We start from the raw sequence: 13,111 nt of genomic DNA, 5'->3' as shown, positions 1-13,111 counted from the left end.
GCCGCCGCCGCCGCCGCCGCTGCAGCCGCCACAGCCGCCGCGCAGGCTGCCGGAGCGAGCGGCCCCGCCGCGTGCCGCCCTTCCTGCTCTCCTTCCCGGGCGAGCCGCGGGGATGGGGCGACCGCGGGAGCCCGAGCGCGCGCAGGAGCCGCCGCCGCCGCCGCCCGCGTCTCCGTCGCCGCGCGCCTGAGCCGCCGTCGCCGCCGCGCGCCCTGCCCGGGGGCGGCCCCCCCCAGCCCCATGGAGGTCTCCCGGAGGAAGGCACCGCCGCGCCCCCCGCGCCCAGCCGCGCCGCTGCCCCTGCTCGCTTATCTGCTGGCGCTGGCGGCGCCGAGCCGGGGCGCGGACGAACCCGTGTGGCGGTCGGAGCAAGCCATCGGAGCCATCGCGGCGAGCCGGGAGGACGGCGTGTTCGTGGCGAGCGGCAGCTGCCTGGACCAGCTGGACTACAGCCTGGAGCACAGGCTCTCGCGCCTGTACCGGGACCAAGCGGGGAACTGCACGGAGCCCGTCTCGCTGGCGCCCCCCGCGCGGCCCCGTCCGGGGAGCAGCTTCAGCAAGCTGCTGCTGCCCTACAGCGAGGGGGCGGGCGACCTCCAGGGGCTGTTGCTCACCGGCTGGACCTTCGATCGGGGCGCCTGCGAGGTGCGACTGCTGGGCAACCTGAGCCACGGCTCCCTGCGCAACGGCACCGAGGTGGTGTCGTGTCACCCGCAGGGCTCGACGGCCGGCGTGGTGTACCGCGCGGGGGACCAGAACCGCTGGTACCTGGCGGTGGCCGCCACCTACGTGCTGCCGGAGCCTGAGACGGCTAGCCGCTGCAACCCGGCGGCGTCCGATCGCGACACCGCCATCGCCCTCAAGGACACGGAGGGACGCAGCCTGGCCACGGAGGAGCTGGGCCGCCTCAAGCTGCGCGGGGGCGCGGGCAGCCTGCACTTCGTGGACGCCTTTCTCTGGAACGGCAGCGTCTACTTCCCCTACTATCCCTACAACTACACGAGCGGCGCCGCCACCGGCTGGCCCAGCATGGTGCGCATCGCGCAGAGCGCCAAGGTGCTGCAGTTCCAGGGCCAGGCGGCCCTCGACTGCGGCCACGGCCACCCCGACGGCCGGCGCCTGGTCCTCTCCTCCAGCCTCGTGGAGGCCCTGGGCGTCTGGGCGGGCGTGTTCAGCGCGGCCACCGGGGAGGGCCAGGAGAGGCGCTCCCCCGCCACCACCGCACTCTGCCTCTTCAGGATGAGTGAGATCCAGGAGCGCGCCAAGAGCTGCTCCTGGGACTTCCAGACGGCCGAGCAGAACTGCGTAAGTCCTGCCCCCGGGGCGCCGCGGGGAGTGTTGATGTTGGGGGCCGCCGCCGAGGCCGAGCGGGAGGGAGACCCGGTTGCCATTCACCAAGTCCCGGATTCCCACAGCTCGGTGGCTGCCGAAGAGCCGTTCTCTTACTGTCTCCGAGACCTCGGGCTGCCCTAAAGCACAGCCGGAGTTCCCCAAAGGGAGTGGAAAAAGGGAGGTGGAGAGGGTGGGAGTTTGGCTGAAAACTCTAGTGACTGCATCCCAGTGCCATCCTTCTCTGTCCAAACGACGCTTGTTTGGGGCTGAGCCTCCGCAGGCAGCCTACCCCACTCCCTTCCCTAATCGCTTCCCCAGGTGCACGGTCTTAGCAGGCGTGTGGGTTTGACCCTTCTCTACACGGTTACCAAACACGGCGCGCTGGGCAGAGAAGGCGGTTGAACCTAAAGGGCGCGCTGCCACACCCCAGCCTTTGCGCCCCCCCCCCCTCCAAACAAGCAACACACGTGATGTGGTCAGAAGAGTTGCTAGCCTGCTCAGCATGGGTCAGTGCTAGTCTAGAAGAGGGGCTCCCGCTTGGGGGAACAGAACCCTCGGCGTGACCCGGTGTGAGGGGGCGGGGCTGCGGCTGTGCTGTGAGTGCGCTGTGGTCTCTAGGGGGAGAGGCAGGGGAGGCTGAGGTCTCTTTGTGGATAAAAGCTTCAGCCTGGAGGGGAGAGTGAGATAAGAGGTTGGGATGCCGCACAGTTTCTAGGCTGCACGTTACCGGACTCGACTGTGGGGCTCAGGGACACCACCCCTGTGTTGTGCCCAGCCTGCCAGAGCTCAGGTTCCCGCCCCCGGGTTCTCAGGGCAGCCACAGCTTGACTCTTGAGATTGGCAGCTCTTTGACTGGAAAATAAAGCGGCGGTTCAAGAGGGTCCAGTTGATGGGGATTAGGGAGCCATTGTGCACTTCTCAGAGGCCGTTTTCCTTCCAAGGCTGCTGGCACGTCGACTCCACATATGGCCCCTGAGAGGGGAGCCTGCTGAGAGCCTCCTTTATAACTGGACAGAAATCAAAGAGCAGAAATTAACGGCTACAGGTGTTGCCATTGTTTTGGGGTAAAATGCGTCAGAGAGGAAGGGGAGAAGTCTCCACTTGGAAAACGTGTTGTAGTGATACATTGTTGTGCACAGGGGAGCCTGGGCTCTAGGTATGGTAATATGTGTACAGAAAGACCCTCCCAGCCCCACCCACCCCTTTCTCTGCCAAGCACATCTTACCAAATATTCACCCTGTTATCCAAGGAGGGAAAAAGAAAAAACAAAACAGAGGTCCTTTCGAAGGTTCCTTAGATGGCCATTTGCTTCTCCCTCCTTGCCTATCAGTTGTGTGCTGGGACACGCGGGTAATGCCTTCATTTAGTTACTGGTATAATTTTTTAAAGCATAGGTAATAACTAGTGCTCCCTAAATGCCTTCGTCTTGCCATACACATATACTGTTTCATATGTTTTTATTAGATGTTTAGCATCTGAGAGTTCAAGTGGGGCAGAAATCGTTGCCTTCTACTCCTCCATGGAAAGACTTGAACGCACCTCCAAATGTTACTTAGTGCCAAGCTTTAGGCATCCTTGGTCTCTGGAGTTAATGACAAGACAGCTCAGAGGCCCACAGCGGGTAATAACAGTAGAGGTCCAGGCCCTGTCATCTGACAGCTGTGTGGATGTGTGGAGCCAAAACAATTCTCTTGACTGCCTCTCTGTACCCGTGGGGTCCTGGAGGACTTCTCTCCTTTCCAAACCCAGCAGGCATCCCGAGTGCACTCCGAATCCACGTTTTGGCTGGATCAGGTGTTCCTACTTGCTCTGGGATGAGGAGGGGAAGGGAGGGGGGCAGTCGGAGAGCTGTTTATCCCTCTTCACGGGAGCTTCTGGAGAGAGCTTTCCCTTGGAAATCAAGCCAGGTATAAATACACACTGCCAAAAATCTGGAACCGGAAAAATAAATAATTAAAAGGGGTCCCTCCGCAGCCTTACTTGCTGCTGTTATTTATCAAGAATTCCCAGTGTGCTGAGAGCTGTGGATTCTGAAAGACAGGGTCCCTACCCCCTGAGCTTGTCATCCAAGTTAAATAATATACTCTGGTTCAAACAATAGCATGTCATGGCTGCACAGGTGGGAGCTTGGAGTTTTGCTTTTTTTTTTTTTTCCCTAATTTAAGTAAATTCCTTGCTGCTACTACGCATTTAAAGAGCCTTAATGGAAGTAAATTTCAAGAGGGGTCTGAATGGGGTGGGGGGAAAGGTGGTAGGTTTGATGAAAAAGCTGACAATTTTTCGAACCTATTAAACAGGCAGATAAGATACTTAATTCAACAGCTATTTGCTTGGCGCCTGCTTGTGTAAACAATGCCGTGTGCTGGTGCTACTGGATTTGCCACTGAAAGGACAATAGCAGGTTGCAGCCCCATTTAATGGGGTCACAGGATCAGCGTGCCCCCGATTGTCACTCAGAACAATGATGTCATTTGATTGCATTTATTCTGCATTTTATTTTCTGGTTTTGAATGCATTTTGGAAAAGGCAGGCTGAATTACAGGTGCCTAAAACCAGAGACTGACTTGAAACGCTCAATAGACTCCAACAGCAATTCCTTCAGGGCAGACCCAGGAATTTTAACAGTAACCCATAGGCAGTGAGGCACAAGCAGCTGGATTGGCTGGCCTTCTCCTTTCCTACTAGGTGGCTCTCTCTTCTTTTCCATCTTCAACCAACCACGGGTAGCAAAGTGACAGGAGTGACTGGGTTGTGTTTTCTCCTTTCTTGGTTCTCCTAGGTCAGTGGCTTCCGCTGAGGATTAATTTACAAAGTGCTTGTGCAATGAGTGTGTACCCAGCTGTTCACATGCTGGGTCTTTACTTTTCTGCCTTGCCACCAACTTTGAATCGCTTTCACAACTAGAGCAGGTTACCTTCAGCCTGCACCCATGCCAAGGGAGCTGATTTCCGCAGCCCCTTTCTCTGATGACCCTAATAAGTATTGGTACAGCACTTCCCCATATATTATTTTTTCTCAGCCCCTGATCAGGTCTAAAGTTGATTCTATGAGGAATAGCCCCATCTACCTGATAAGGAAACTCAAGAGAAGTGACTTGCTCAAGATAACAAAATAAGCACCTGAGCCTTCTGGCTTAAACTCAGATCTTGAAAGTCTACCTCTCTATTCTTCCCCACCACTCTAGTGCTTTTCAAACTTTCTCTTAAAAGAGGCAGCCACCAACCTCCCGTACAATGTGGGGTTGAGGCTGATCGGTGCCCTTTAAAGAGTTTTAAAATTTCATGTGATTCCCACCCTCCCCTACCCCCTGCCCCGCTCATTCTGTTAAATTACATGCAAGTTCATGAACTTCCTTCCCCTCTGAACTCCTGCTACTCTTGCCACACCAACACACCCAGAGAAAAGTGGACGCACGTTTCCAAGACTGGCTGTTCCCACAGTGGCATGGCCACCATAGTTGGGTCCTGGGGTTGCTTGGGGTCTATACATGGTGTCCACCTGCTTCGTAGACACTGAAGGTGGTGTGTTTTTAATAACTGTCGGCTAATAGGGTGGATGCTTGTAGTTCATTCTTAGCCCTTGTGGGGAGACACACGCCCTTCCACACTCCCGTAAGTCCAAAGCCTGATAGAATTTAACCGTCATGTGGACAACCACAAAGACACTCACGTGCTCTCCAGCAGACAGTCACCCAAGATCCTTCTAGCGGTTGTGTGCAGAAGTAATGTCCCAGGATCTCTCTGCAGCGCAGACTTGTGCATTGCCTCTTGACCTCAAAATCCACAGTCTTCCTGTGATGTTTATTCCTCGTTTAGTTTCTGTTATGATCCTGTCTAGCCATTTCGCAATCTGAAGACTAGCTGGTGAATTCTCCCCCTCTACACACATCTGAAACACAAGGGTAGATCTAGAGGAAAAAAACACAAAAAACAACAAAAAAACCCCCCCAAAAAAACAAAACAAAAAAAACCCCACAAAAAACCCAACACCGACTTAGAGGGGAAAAGCAATCATAGCTACTATCTACTGGGTTGTTCTAATGGCCAGGCTTTGGGCTAAGCCCTTGACATGCCTTATTTTCAGTTGATTCTCACAATCCTCCTCTGGGGCAAGGACTGAAGTTGCTACTGTGATTTTATAGGTGAGAGAATTGAGGCCTGGAGAGCTTTGGTTAGGTTCCACAGCTGTGAAATGGCAGAACATTTAGAACCGGCGGGGGTGGGAGGGCTGACTTGTGGACCTGAGCTTGTGAACCACCGTCGCAGGCTGCCCAGGACGTGAATGTTGGGTTCTGGTGTCAGTCCTAACTTGTTTGGAGCAAGGCAGGCCCTCCTGACTGCTCTGATAAGATCAGCTGTTTGTGGACAGCAGACAAGAAAGAATGGAGCGTCCATGGCTCCAAGAACGGCATTCCTCTTTTTGCAGATTGTACAACCAAGAAAGTTCAGACTCTAAGAGGGCCATAGCTCCTCATCTGTCAACTTTTGGACGGTTTTGACATTCTTTATATTAAGGCTCACCAACGACCTCGGGGAGACCAACAAGGCCTCAAGGGGCTTCTCCCAGTCTTTGGTCTTGGACACAACCCAGCTCAGGTCCTGAATCAGAGAGCTCAGCCTGTTAAGTCTGGGTTACGGCACCTTTTGTCTTTGTTAGCAGCCACAATTAAAACACGAGCCCCAGAAGGTTCAGGAATTGGTAGCATTTTGTTTCCTATTGAACGCAGAGTACTTAGCCTAGTACCTAGTGTGTAGTTAGGACTTGAGAAATATTTGTGGAATGAGCCAATACAAGGTCTTAGAGGATCCTGTTGGAAATGTTTCCTTGCTTAGGAGCAACACTTTCTTGAGTCTGTCCACTTCAAACTGCTTTAACCATTGGCTTTTTTTTTTTTTTTTTTTTTTTTTATTGTCTGATGTGTCAGAACCTCTTTCTTCCTGAATCCCGGGCAATCTGGCATTCCTCCACCCATCCAGGCCTTCCCAGAAATCCCCATTGATTGGAAGAGTCAGACTTCTGGTCTTACCAATATTCGAGTTAACTTTGACCATGGAAACCCAGCATGGTTGGAATTCCTATGATATAATTTCAAAACATGTGTGATTGTGCTTTTCCGTGATGGGAGGAAAGGGCTTGACACCGCAGGGCAGTGGTTCTCAAAGCATAGTCGCTGGACCAAACGCATCAGATCAACATCGCCTGGGAACTTGTTAGAAATGCACATTCTTGGGCCCCCCATCAGATTTACTAAATCAGAAACTGAGTGGGTAGGTAGCATTTTCATTTTCTCTGGGTAAATACCCAGTATTCCAGTGGAATTACTGGATCCTACGGCAATTCTGTTTTTGACTTTTTGAGGAACCGCCATACTGTTTCCCAGAGTGGCTGCACGAGTCTGCGTTCCCACTAGCAGAACAGAAATGTTCCTTTTTCTCCCCATCCTCACCAACACCTGTTGTTTCTTGTGTTGATTTTAGCCATTCTGACAGGTGTGAGGTAATAGCTCTTCGTGGTTTTGATTTGCATTTCCCTGATGGTGAGTGATGTTGAGCATCTTTTCATATGTCTGTTGTACTCCTTATCCTCTTCTAATTGCTCAAAGCAAATACCTAGAAAACCTTCTAAACTCTTTCCATTTTTGAGCTTGTATTCTGAGTCTCAAGAACCTAGAGGTCACAGTTTAATTAGTCCCTCCACTCTTGTATACAGCAGTCTATTTGCAATTCATTTCAGGATGGGGGGTGGATTTCCAGAGTTTTCCACTCTCCTGTACATCAGAACCAGCTCCACATCTCGAAATTCTTTGAGGATCTACTCTTTCGAGCGTCAGTGCTCATACGAATCTCTGCGTTTAGGCACAGTTGGTTACTCGAAACAAACATCTACTTGAGCAAGCTCAAATCAGGGGGTGGAGGGCTTAGCGGAAAGAACTAGGTGGAATTCCATGGAAATCTGGGAATAGGAGCAGGACTGTGTAGTGGTTTCAGGCACAAACTCTGGAGCCAGGTCAACTGGGACCAAAGGCACCATGTATAAGTTGTGGGACCTTGAGCAAATTACTTACCCTTTCTGTGCCCCAGTTTCCTCATCTATAAATTGGCATCCTGTTTGCTTCATAGGACTATTGTCTGGACTAAGGAGTTAATATGTCTTGGATAAACCCCACCTGACCCCTAGGAAATGCTGTGTATGTATTTACTGTCCTCACCATCAGGATTATTGATAGTAACAGGATGTGGCTTCCTCGATATGGAGTTGGAAGGAGGTTCTGGACCCAAGGCAGCTCAAAGAAGCTCAGCAGCAGGAAGTAACAGTTGTTCATTCTAAGGTTCCACTGTCAACATGACTTAGCCTGGCTACTTCCCTCTCTCCTGCCCCCAGTGCCCTCTTCTTCCTCAAACATCTGCCTCTCCAGCCCTCCACATGAATGCTGCAGCCTGCTGTGATACCCACTCTATGTTTCAACAGCATTTAACCTTCTGCTCTGGTTCCCCACTGGCAACAACAATCTGTATTGTTTACTCAGATTTCCAGGAAAGAGATTGCATTGCGTCCAGCTCACCTTTTCACACCAAATTAGAGCCCAAGTTCAGGGTAGGGATTTCTGGTCCTTGGGGCAAGATGCCTGGCCCAGTCAGAAGGAGGGGAGTCAATATGGCGGATTCCCTGTGCGTGGAACAGTGAAGAACCCCACTGTGGACGCCGTGTCATTTATAATAACATGGTACCATCTCTCCTCCCTCTAAGCTTCTTGATGTTCTCTGTCTTCCCTGAATGTGTGGTGGCCCGTGGCTGATAAGGACTGAGGCCTGCTCCGGGAAATCCCAAAGTCTGCTGGTGGGGTGGGGCGTCGGGGTGGGGGTGGGGGTGGGGGTAGGGTAATTTGTAGGACTTATGGGTCTAACCTGTTTGTAGGAGCGAACTACTACTGTAGAAGTAGTATTAAGTTTGCTGTTTCGCTTTTTATGAAATGTGCCCAGAGTGGGGTTCTTTTGGTCTTAATATTCTGTTTTGAGGAAAATGGTAATTTTCATACTGTCACAAAATTAAATAGAATTGTGACCTTTTCCCCCACACTCTGTGGCTGAGTTTTATACTGGTTTGTCTGCCTGAGAGTTACAGATACTGTTCTCCTGGGAGGAGTTACGGTGGGGATCTGACCCCAGGAAGCCTAGTCTTGAGACGCTGGCTGGTGGTCTCAGCAGACATTAGCACACCTTTCCTGTAAAAGTCAGCCCGTCGATAATCGTGGGCTGTATGTGCCACACACCCGGTGCTGAGTGTGCCACTGTTGTGTGCAAGCAACTGTAGACAATACACACATGAGCAAATGGGACAGTGTGCCAATAAAACTTTATGCACACTGAAGTCTGAATTTCATATAATATTCACATATGAAATATCCTTTTCATTTTTTTCCCCCAGCCATTTAAAAATGTAAAAGCTATTCTTAGCTCTTGGGCCATTCAAAGAAAAAAAAAAAAACCCAAACAGGCGGCGGCCAGATTTGGCCCACAGGTGGGAGCCGCCCACCCTGCCTTGATGGCAAGGGGGAGAGTAAAGCAAGCCTGTGCAATGCCAGGGGACGTGGTGAGAGGTAGCCAAAAGACCTAGTTGATGCCCTTAGACGGAGGGTCAGACTCAGCCAGGAAAGATCTTGGAGGCTTCAAAGAGGTGATGCTGCAGCTGTGTCTCGAAGCTGTGTGGAGGAGGCAAGGAAGGGAGTTCCAGAGAGAGGGGACAGCTTGCACACAGGCGGGATGTTGAATAAGCTTGCAAACCACAGGTAGCTCCCCCTGGCTGGGAAGCGTCTAGAAATGAGCAGGCAGGGCCAGATGGCCACAGGCTTAATGAGACAGGCAAAGACGGCTGGATTTTCTCCTGGTGGTCAGTCGCTTTCAGATCTTCCAAACGTGGTCCTTAACAATCAGTCTTAACCAGGAGCTCCGTATGAGAGAGTGGTTAGTACTCATCATTGACCTGCTGCACTGGGTGAACCCCTGGCCAAACACTGGGACACAGCGGGCAGCAGGGGTTTGGAGGTTCCGAGAACCCTGTGGCATGCCCTTCCCCACCTTACCTGTCCCTGAGGCATCTCAGAGGAACTTCTAGGATTCTGCCAAACAGGGTGTGAAAACCATAGCCATGGCTGATGGAAGACAAGAGTGGAGCGATATGCAGACGTGATCTGATGGTGTTCTAGAGCGATTACTCAGAACAGTGGAGAGGCGAAACTGTGGATCAGAAGGATGCTCACTGGTTCAAACCAACAATTTATTGAGTTTCTATTACATGCCAAGTGTTGTGCTAAAATACTTCTGTCGGTGGTAAATAGAAGAGATACCATGTAGCAAGTAAAGAAGTTTTTTTTTACATTGGAATAATAGCTAGCACTTATGGAGCACCTACTGTTACCAGTGGTGTTCTAGCACGTTAGCAACAGAGGCACAGGCTAAGGTTGTGAGCTTAGCTGGTGCTAGTGAAGGTTCTGTTTAAGCAGTTTGAGTCGACACTAGGAAGATGAGAAAAGATGTTTGTAGATGGCCCCTTGGAGAACTGGGACACAAGCATACCTTGCACACTGGGCAAGTGCAAGGGCTCAAAGGGGAATGACTTGGCCAGCTGAAAGAACAAGGTTAGCCTGGTTGGGTACTGGGGAGGGGGTGAGGGAAGAGGGTTGGGGTAGGAGGTTGGAGAAGGCAGCAGAAGTAACCAGATCCTGTAGGCCTCACAGGCTGTGGGAAGGAGAGGATGTTTTATTCGCAAAGCATGGAGGAGCCTTGGAAGGGAAGTGACATGATTGGCATTGAGTCCCTAGATAATGCGGTTCCATGGGGAGTGGATGGAAAGGTAGCTCTGGCAGAAGCAGGAAAAGCTTCAGGCGGAAAATGATGTCACCTTGGTCTAGAGTGGAGATGGTGAACACGGGGAGAATCGCATGGATTCTGTGGATTGCAATAACCCAACTGAGGGGTGTAGACGATATGAACCGGGCTGTTGGCAGTGAGAGTGGAGAGGGAGGGATTAAATGAAATAACTTTTTAAGATGTAGAATTGAGAGGTTTTGGTGACCAGTTGGAAGACAAGTTGAATTTGGTTGATTTGGTGATGCCTTTGGGACAACCAGGAAGAGCCACCATGCAGGCGGGGGACAGAGAAGTTAGGGACTGGGGACGTGCCAGGCTCAGTGTTCGGCTCAACATGGTGCTGTTGAGGCTGGATGTGCCTTCAGGGGAGTTGCCAGGTCTGTCTGTTTCCCAAGCGTCATAAAAGGGTCTCACACCTAGTGGGCCCTCAATACACATTTGTCCAACGGGAAAGGTGTTCTCCATTTCACAGAGAAGATGGTGATTCTAGCACAGTGAACTGAGAGCTTCCAGGAAGAGGTGATACCTGGAGCTATGTTGATAGGAAGCCAGGAAGCCCAAAGGGAGGGGCATTTCCCTGTGAGGGAATGAAGCTGGATTTCTTGTTGCTCCCCTGTCACCCCCTCACCCCACCTGGTCTTGGAAGAGTCTGCTGGAGAAGCAGTTGCTCAAACAATCAGCTGTTCCTAATCATTGCTCACTGACATCTTCCCGAGTCTCCATTTTCAGCAGTGACCAGTCTTAAGAATTGGATTCCAAGTGCTCACCCTTCTTTCTCTGAGGCAACAGGAGGGGTACCTAGCCCAGAGCACCCAAGGGTTGTAGGTGTCACGGAGGGTCGGCCTCATGTGTGCAGCAACATCTCCATGTCCTCGACCCCGAGGGCTCCAACCACTTTGGAGCCCTTGTGCCATGGACTTCTGTGAAGCCTGTAGATCCTTCTCCAAATAATGGTTTTAGATGCATAAAATAGAAACGAATTACAAAATGAATCAGTTATATGGCTACAGAGATAGAGCAAATTGTGTTTTTCAAATTGAGCTATAGTAATACGTCTTTTTTTTAAAATATGGATTGATTTATTTGCGAGAGAATGAGAGTATGTGTGCACAAGTGGGGGGAGGAGCAGAGGGAGAGAATCTCCAAGCAGACTCCCCACTGAGCTAAGAGCCCATTGTGGGACTCGATCTCATGACCTGTGGGATCATGACCTGAGCCAAAACTGGGAGTCGGATGCTCAATGGACTGAACCACCCAGGTGCCCCGAGATGTAGTAATATATCTTAAAATATTAACTAGCAGAATCTAGCAGCAGTAACTCCCATAATTTCAAAGTAGAGATGAGCCTAGATGATATTTAGAGATATCTGAACAACTATAAAATGATATGAAAATAATCTGATATCTTTTGGTGACAAAGTCACAGTTTCCATTAATACTACTGTGTCCTGCATTCATAATTAAAGAAAATGCTGTATTTCAGTTGGAGTTAGGTGAAATGCAGGTCCACTTGGATTTTATTTTTATAAATACAGTACTGTAAATGTATTTTCCTTTTGATTCTGTTAATATTTTCTTTTCTCTAGTTTACTTTATCTTAATACGGTATAGAATACATATAAGATACAAAATACATGTTAATTGATAAGGCTTCGGGTAAACAGGTTATGAGTTGTTAAGCTCTGGGGGAGTCAAAAGTTTTACACAGATTTTCATTGGCATGAGGGGTTGGCACCCCTAACACCTGTGCCGCTCAAGGCTCAACTATAACTTTATTTTTTTAATCCCCAAAATTCTATCCATGAACTGTGGATCCCCTCCCCAAACCATTCATTTCAGTTGCTGTTTCTGAAGCCAGCAATGTGAAATGTAAAGTGTTGTATTTTCTTTCAAAGCCTATTTCATTGGCTTATTTTGATAAGAGGGGGTTTATTCCCATTTGTATTTTACAGATCACACCCTTGTCCAAGAGCAAGTGCTCCATAAATGATGGGTGGGTAGGTGGACGGTCAGTGGTGGATGGGGAGACAGGTGATGGTGGATGGAGAAAAGGCTCAGACAGGTTAAATGACCTCCCTAAAGACTCACGACCCATAAGTAATAGAGCTTGGACTTGAACCCACGTTTTTTAAACTCTAAATCTCTTGTTCTGTTTCTTCTTCCATGGTACCATTATGCTATTTTCATTTTAAAGAGTTAACCCAATGTGAGGCTGTGTTTATAAATTATGGTATTCTAATCATGAAAAAACAGTCCAATTATTCTTTTTTGGTCAGAGAACAACCTAAAGTACTTTGTTCCCATGGGAGGACCATATTTTCTGCAAACTGACTCTATAGACTGCCTATGGACTGAAAGGGCAAGAGACCCAGAACTTTCTCTTATGACTTGCGGAGAAACTGTGGATGTAAAATTTGAAGAAGGCCAAGATGTATGGTAGTAAGAGGTGTGGGTTAGTTAGTATTGCTCCCTAAGGCAGAACCAAGGTCCAGTGTTCACAAGGACAAATTTCTGCTCAACTGCAGAACTCAGTAATGATTAGACCTACTTACCAATGTACCAAGGTTGCCTGATAAGATATTGACTGAAAGAATTCAAACGTTGATCCACATATTTATTCATGCATTCAATAAACATTTATTGACAACCTACTGCATATCAGATGCCTAGGTGTATGCTGCCTTCAAAATGCAGAATCAGAGAAACTATTGTTAGAGCTGGGAGTCTACTGGGAGACAGATAATAAATAAAATTTTAAAACAACCTTGCAGGGAAAAGTGGAGTACTATGATTCATAATAACTGAAATAGGGATGGAAAGGTCTATAGTTACATGTCAGCAAGGAGATGACATTGAATTTGAAATCTGAAAGATTAGAAAGATCCAGCATACAAGGGGAACTAGAAATAAC

The 13,111-nt window shown here is 49.7% G+C and overlaps 1 protein-coding gene across 1 annotated transcript in view; it reads left to right on the top strand.

The window, feature by feature from the left end:
• The first annotated feature begins 240 nt into the window (after nucleotides 1–240).
• The window catches only part of LOC111142060 (plexin C1), a 143,467-nt gene continuing 130,596 nt past the window's right edge, over nucleotides 241–13,111 (top strand). The window contains exon 1 of the mRNA XM_022495004.1: nucleotides 241–1,305. Coding sequence (XP_022350712.1) covers nucleotides 241–1,305 — 1,065 coding nt within the window. The remainder of the gene's footprint in view (nucleotides 1,306–13,111) is intronic.

This window comes from Enhydra lutris, unplaced genomic scaffold, assembly GCF_002288905.1.
Source record: "Enhydra lutris kenyoni isolate GAN:26980312 unplaced genomic scaffold, ASM228890v2 scaffoldscaffold7, whole genome shotgun sequence".
Taxonomy (NCBI): domain Eukaryota; kingdom Metazoa; phylum Chordata; class Mammalia; order Carnivora; family Mustelidae; genus Enhydra; species Enhydra lutris.
Note: the sequence above shows the minus strand (reverse complement) of the source record. Positions and strands in the feature narration are given on the sequence as shown.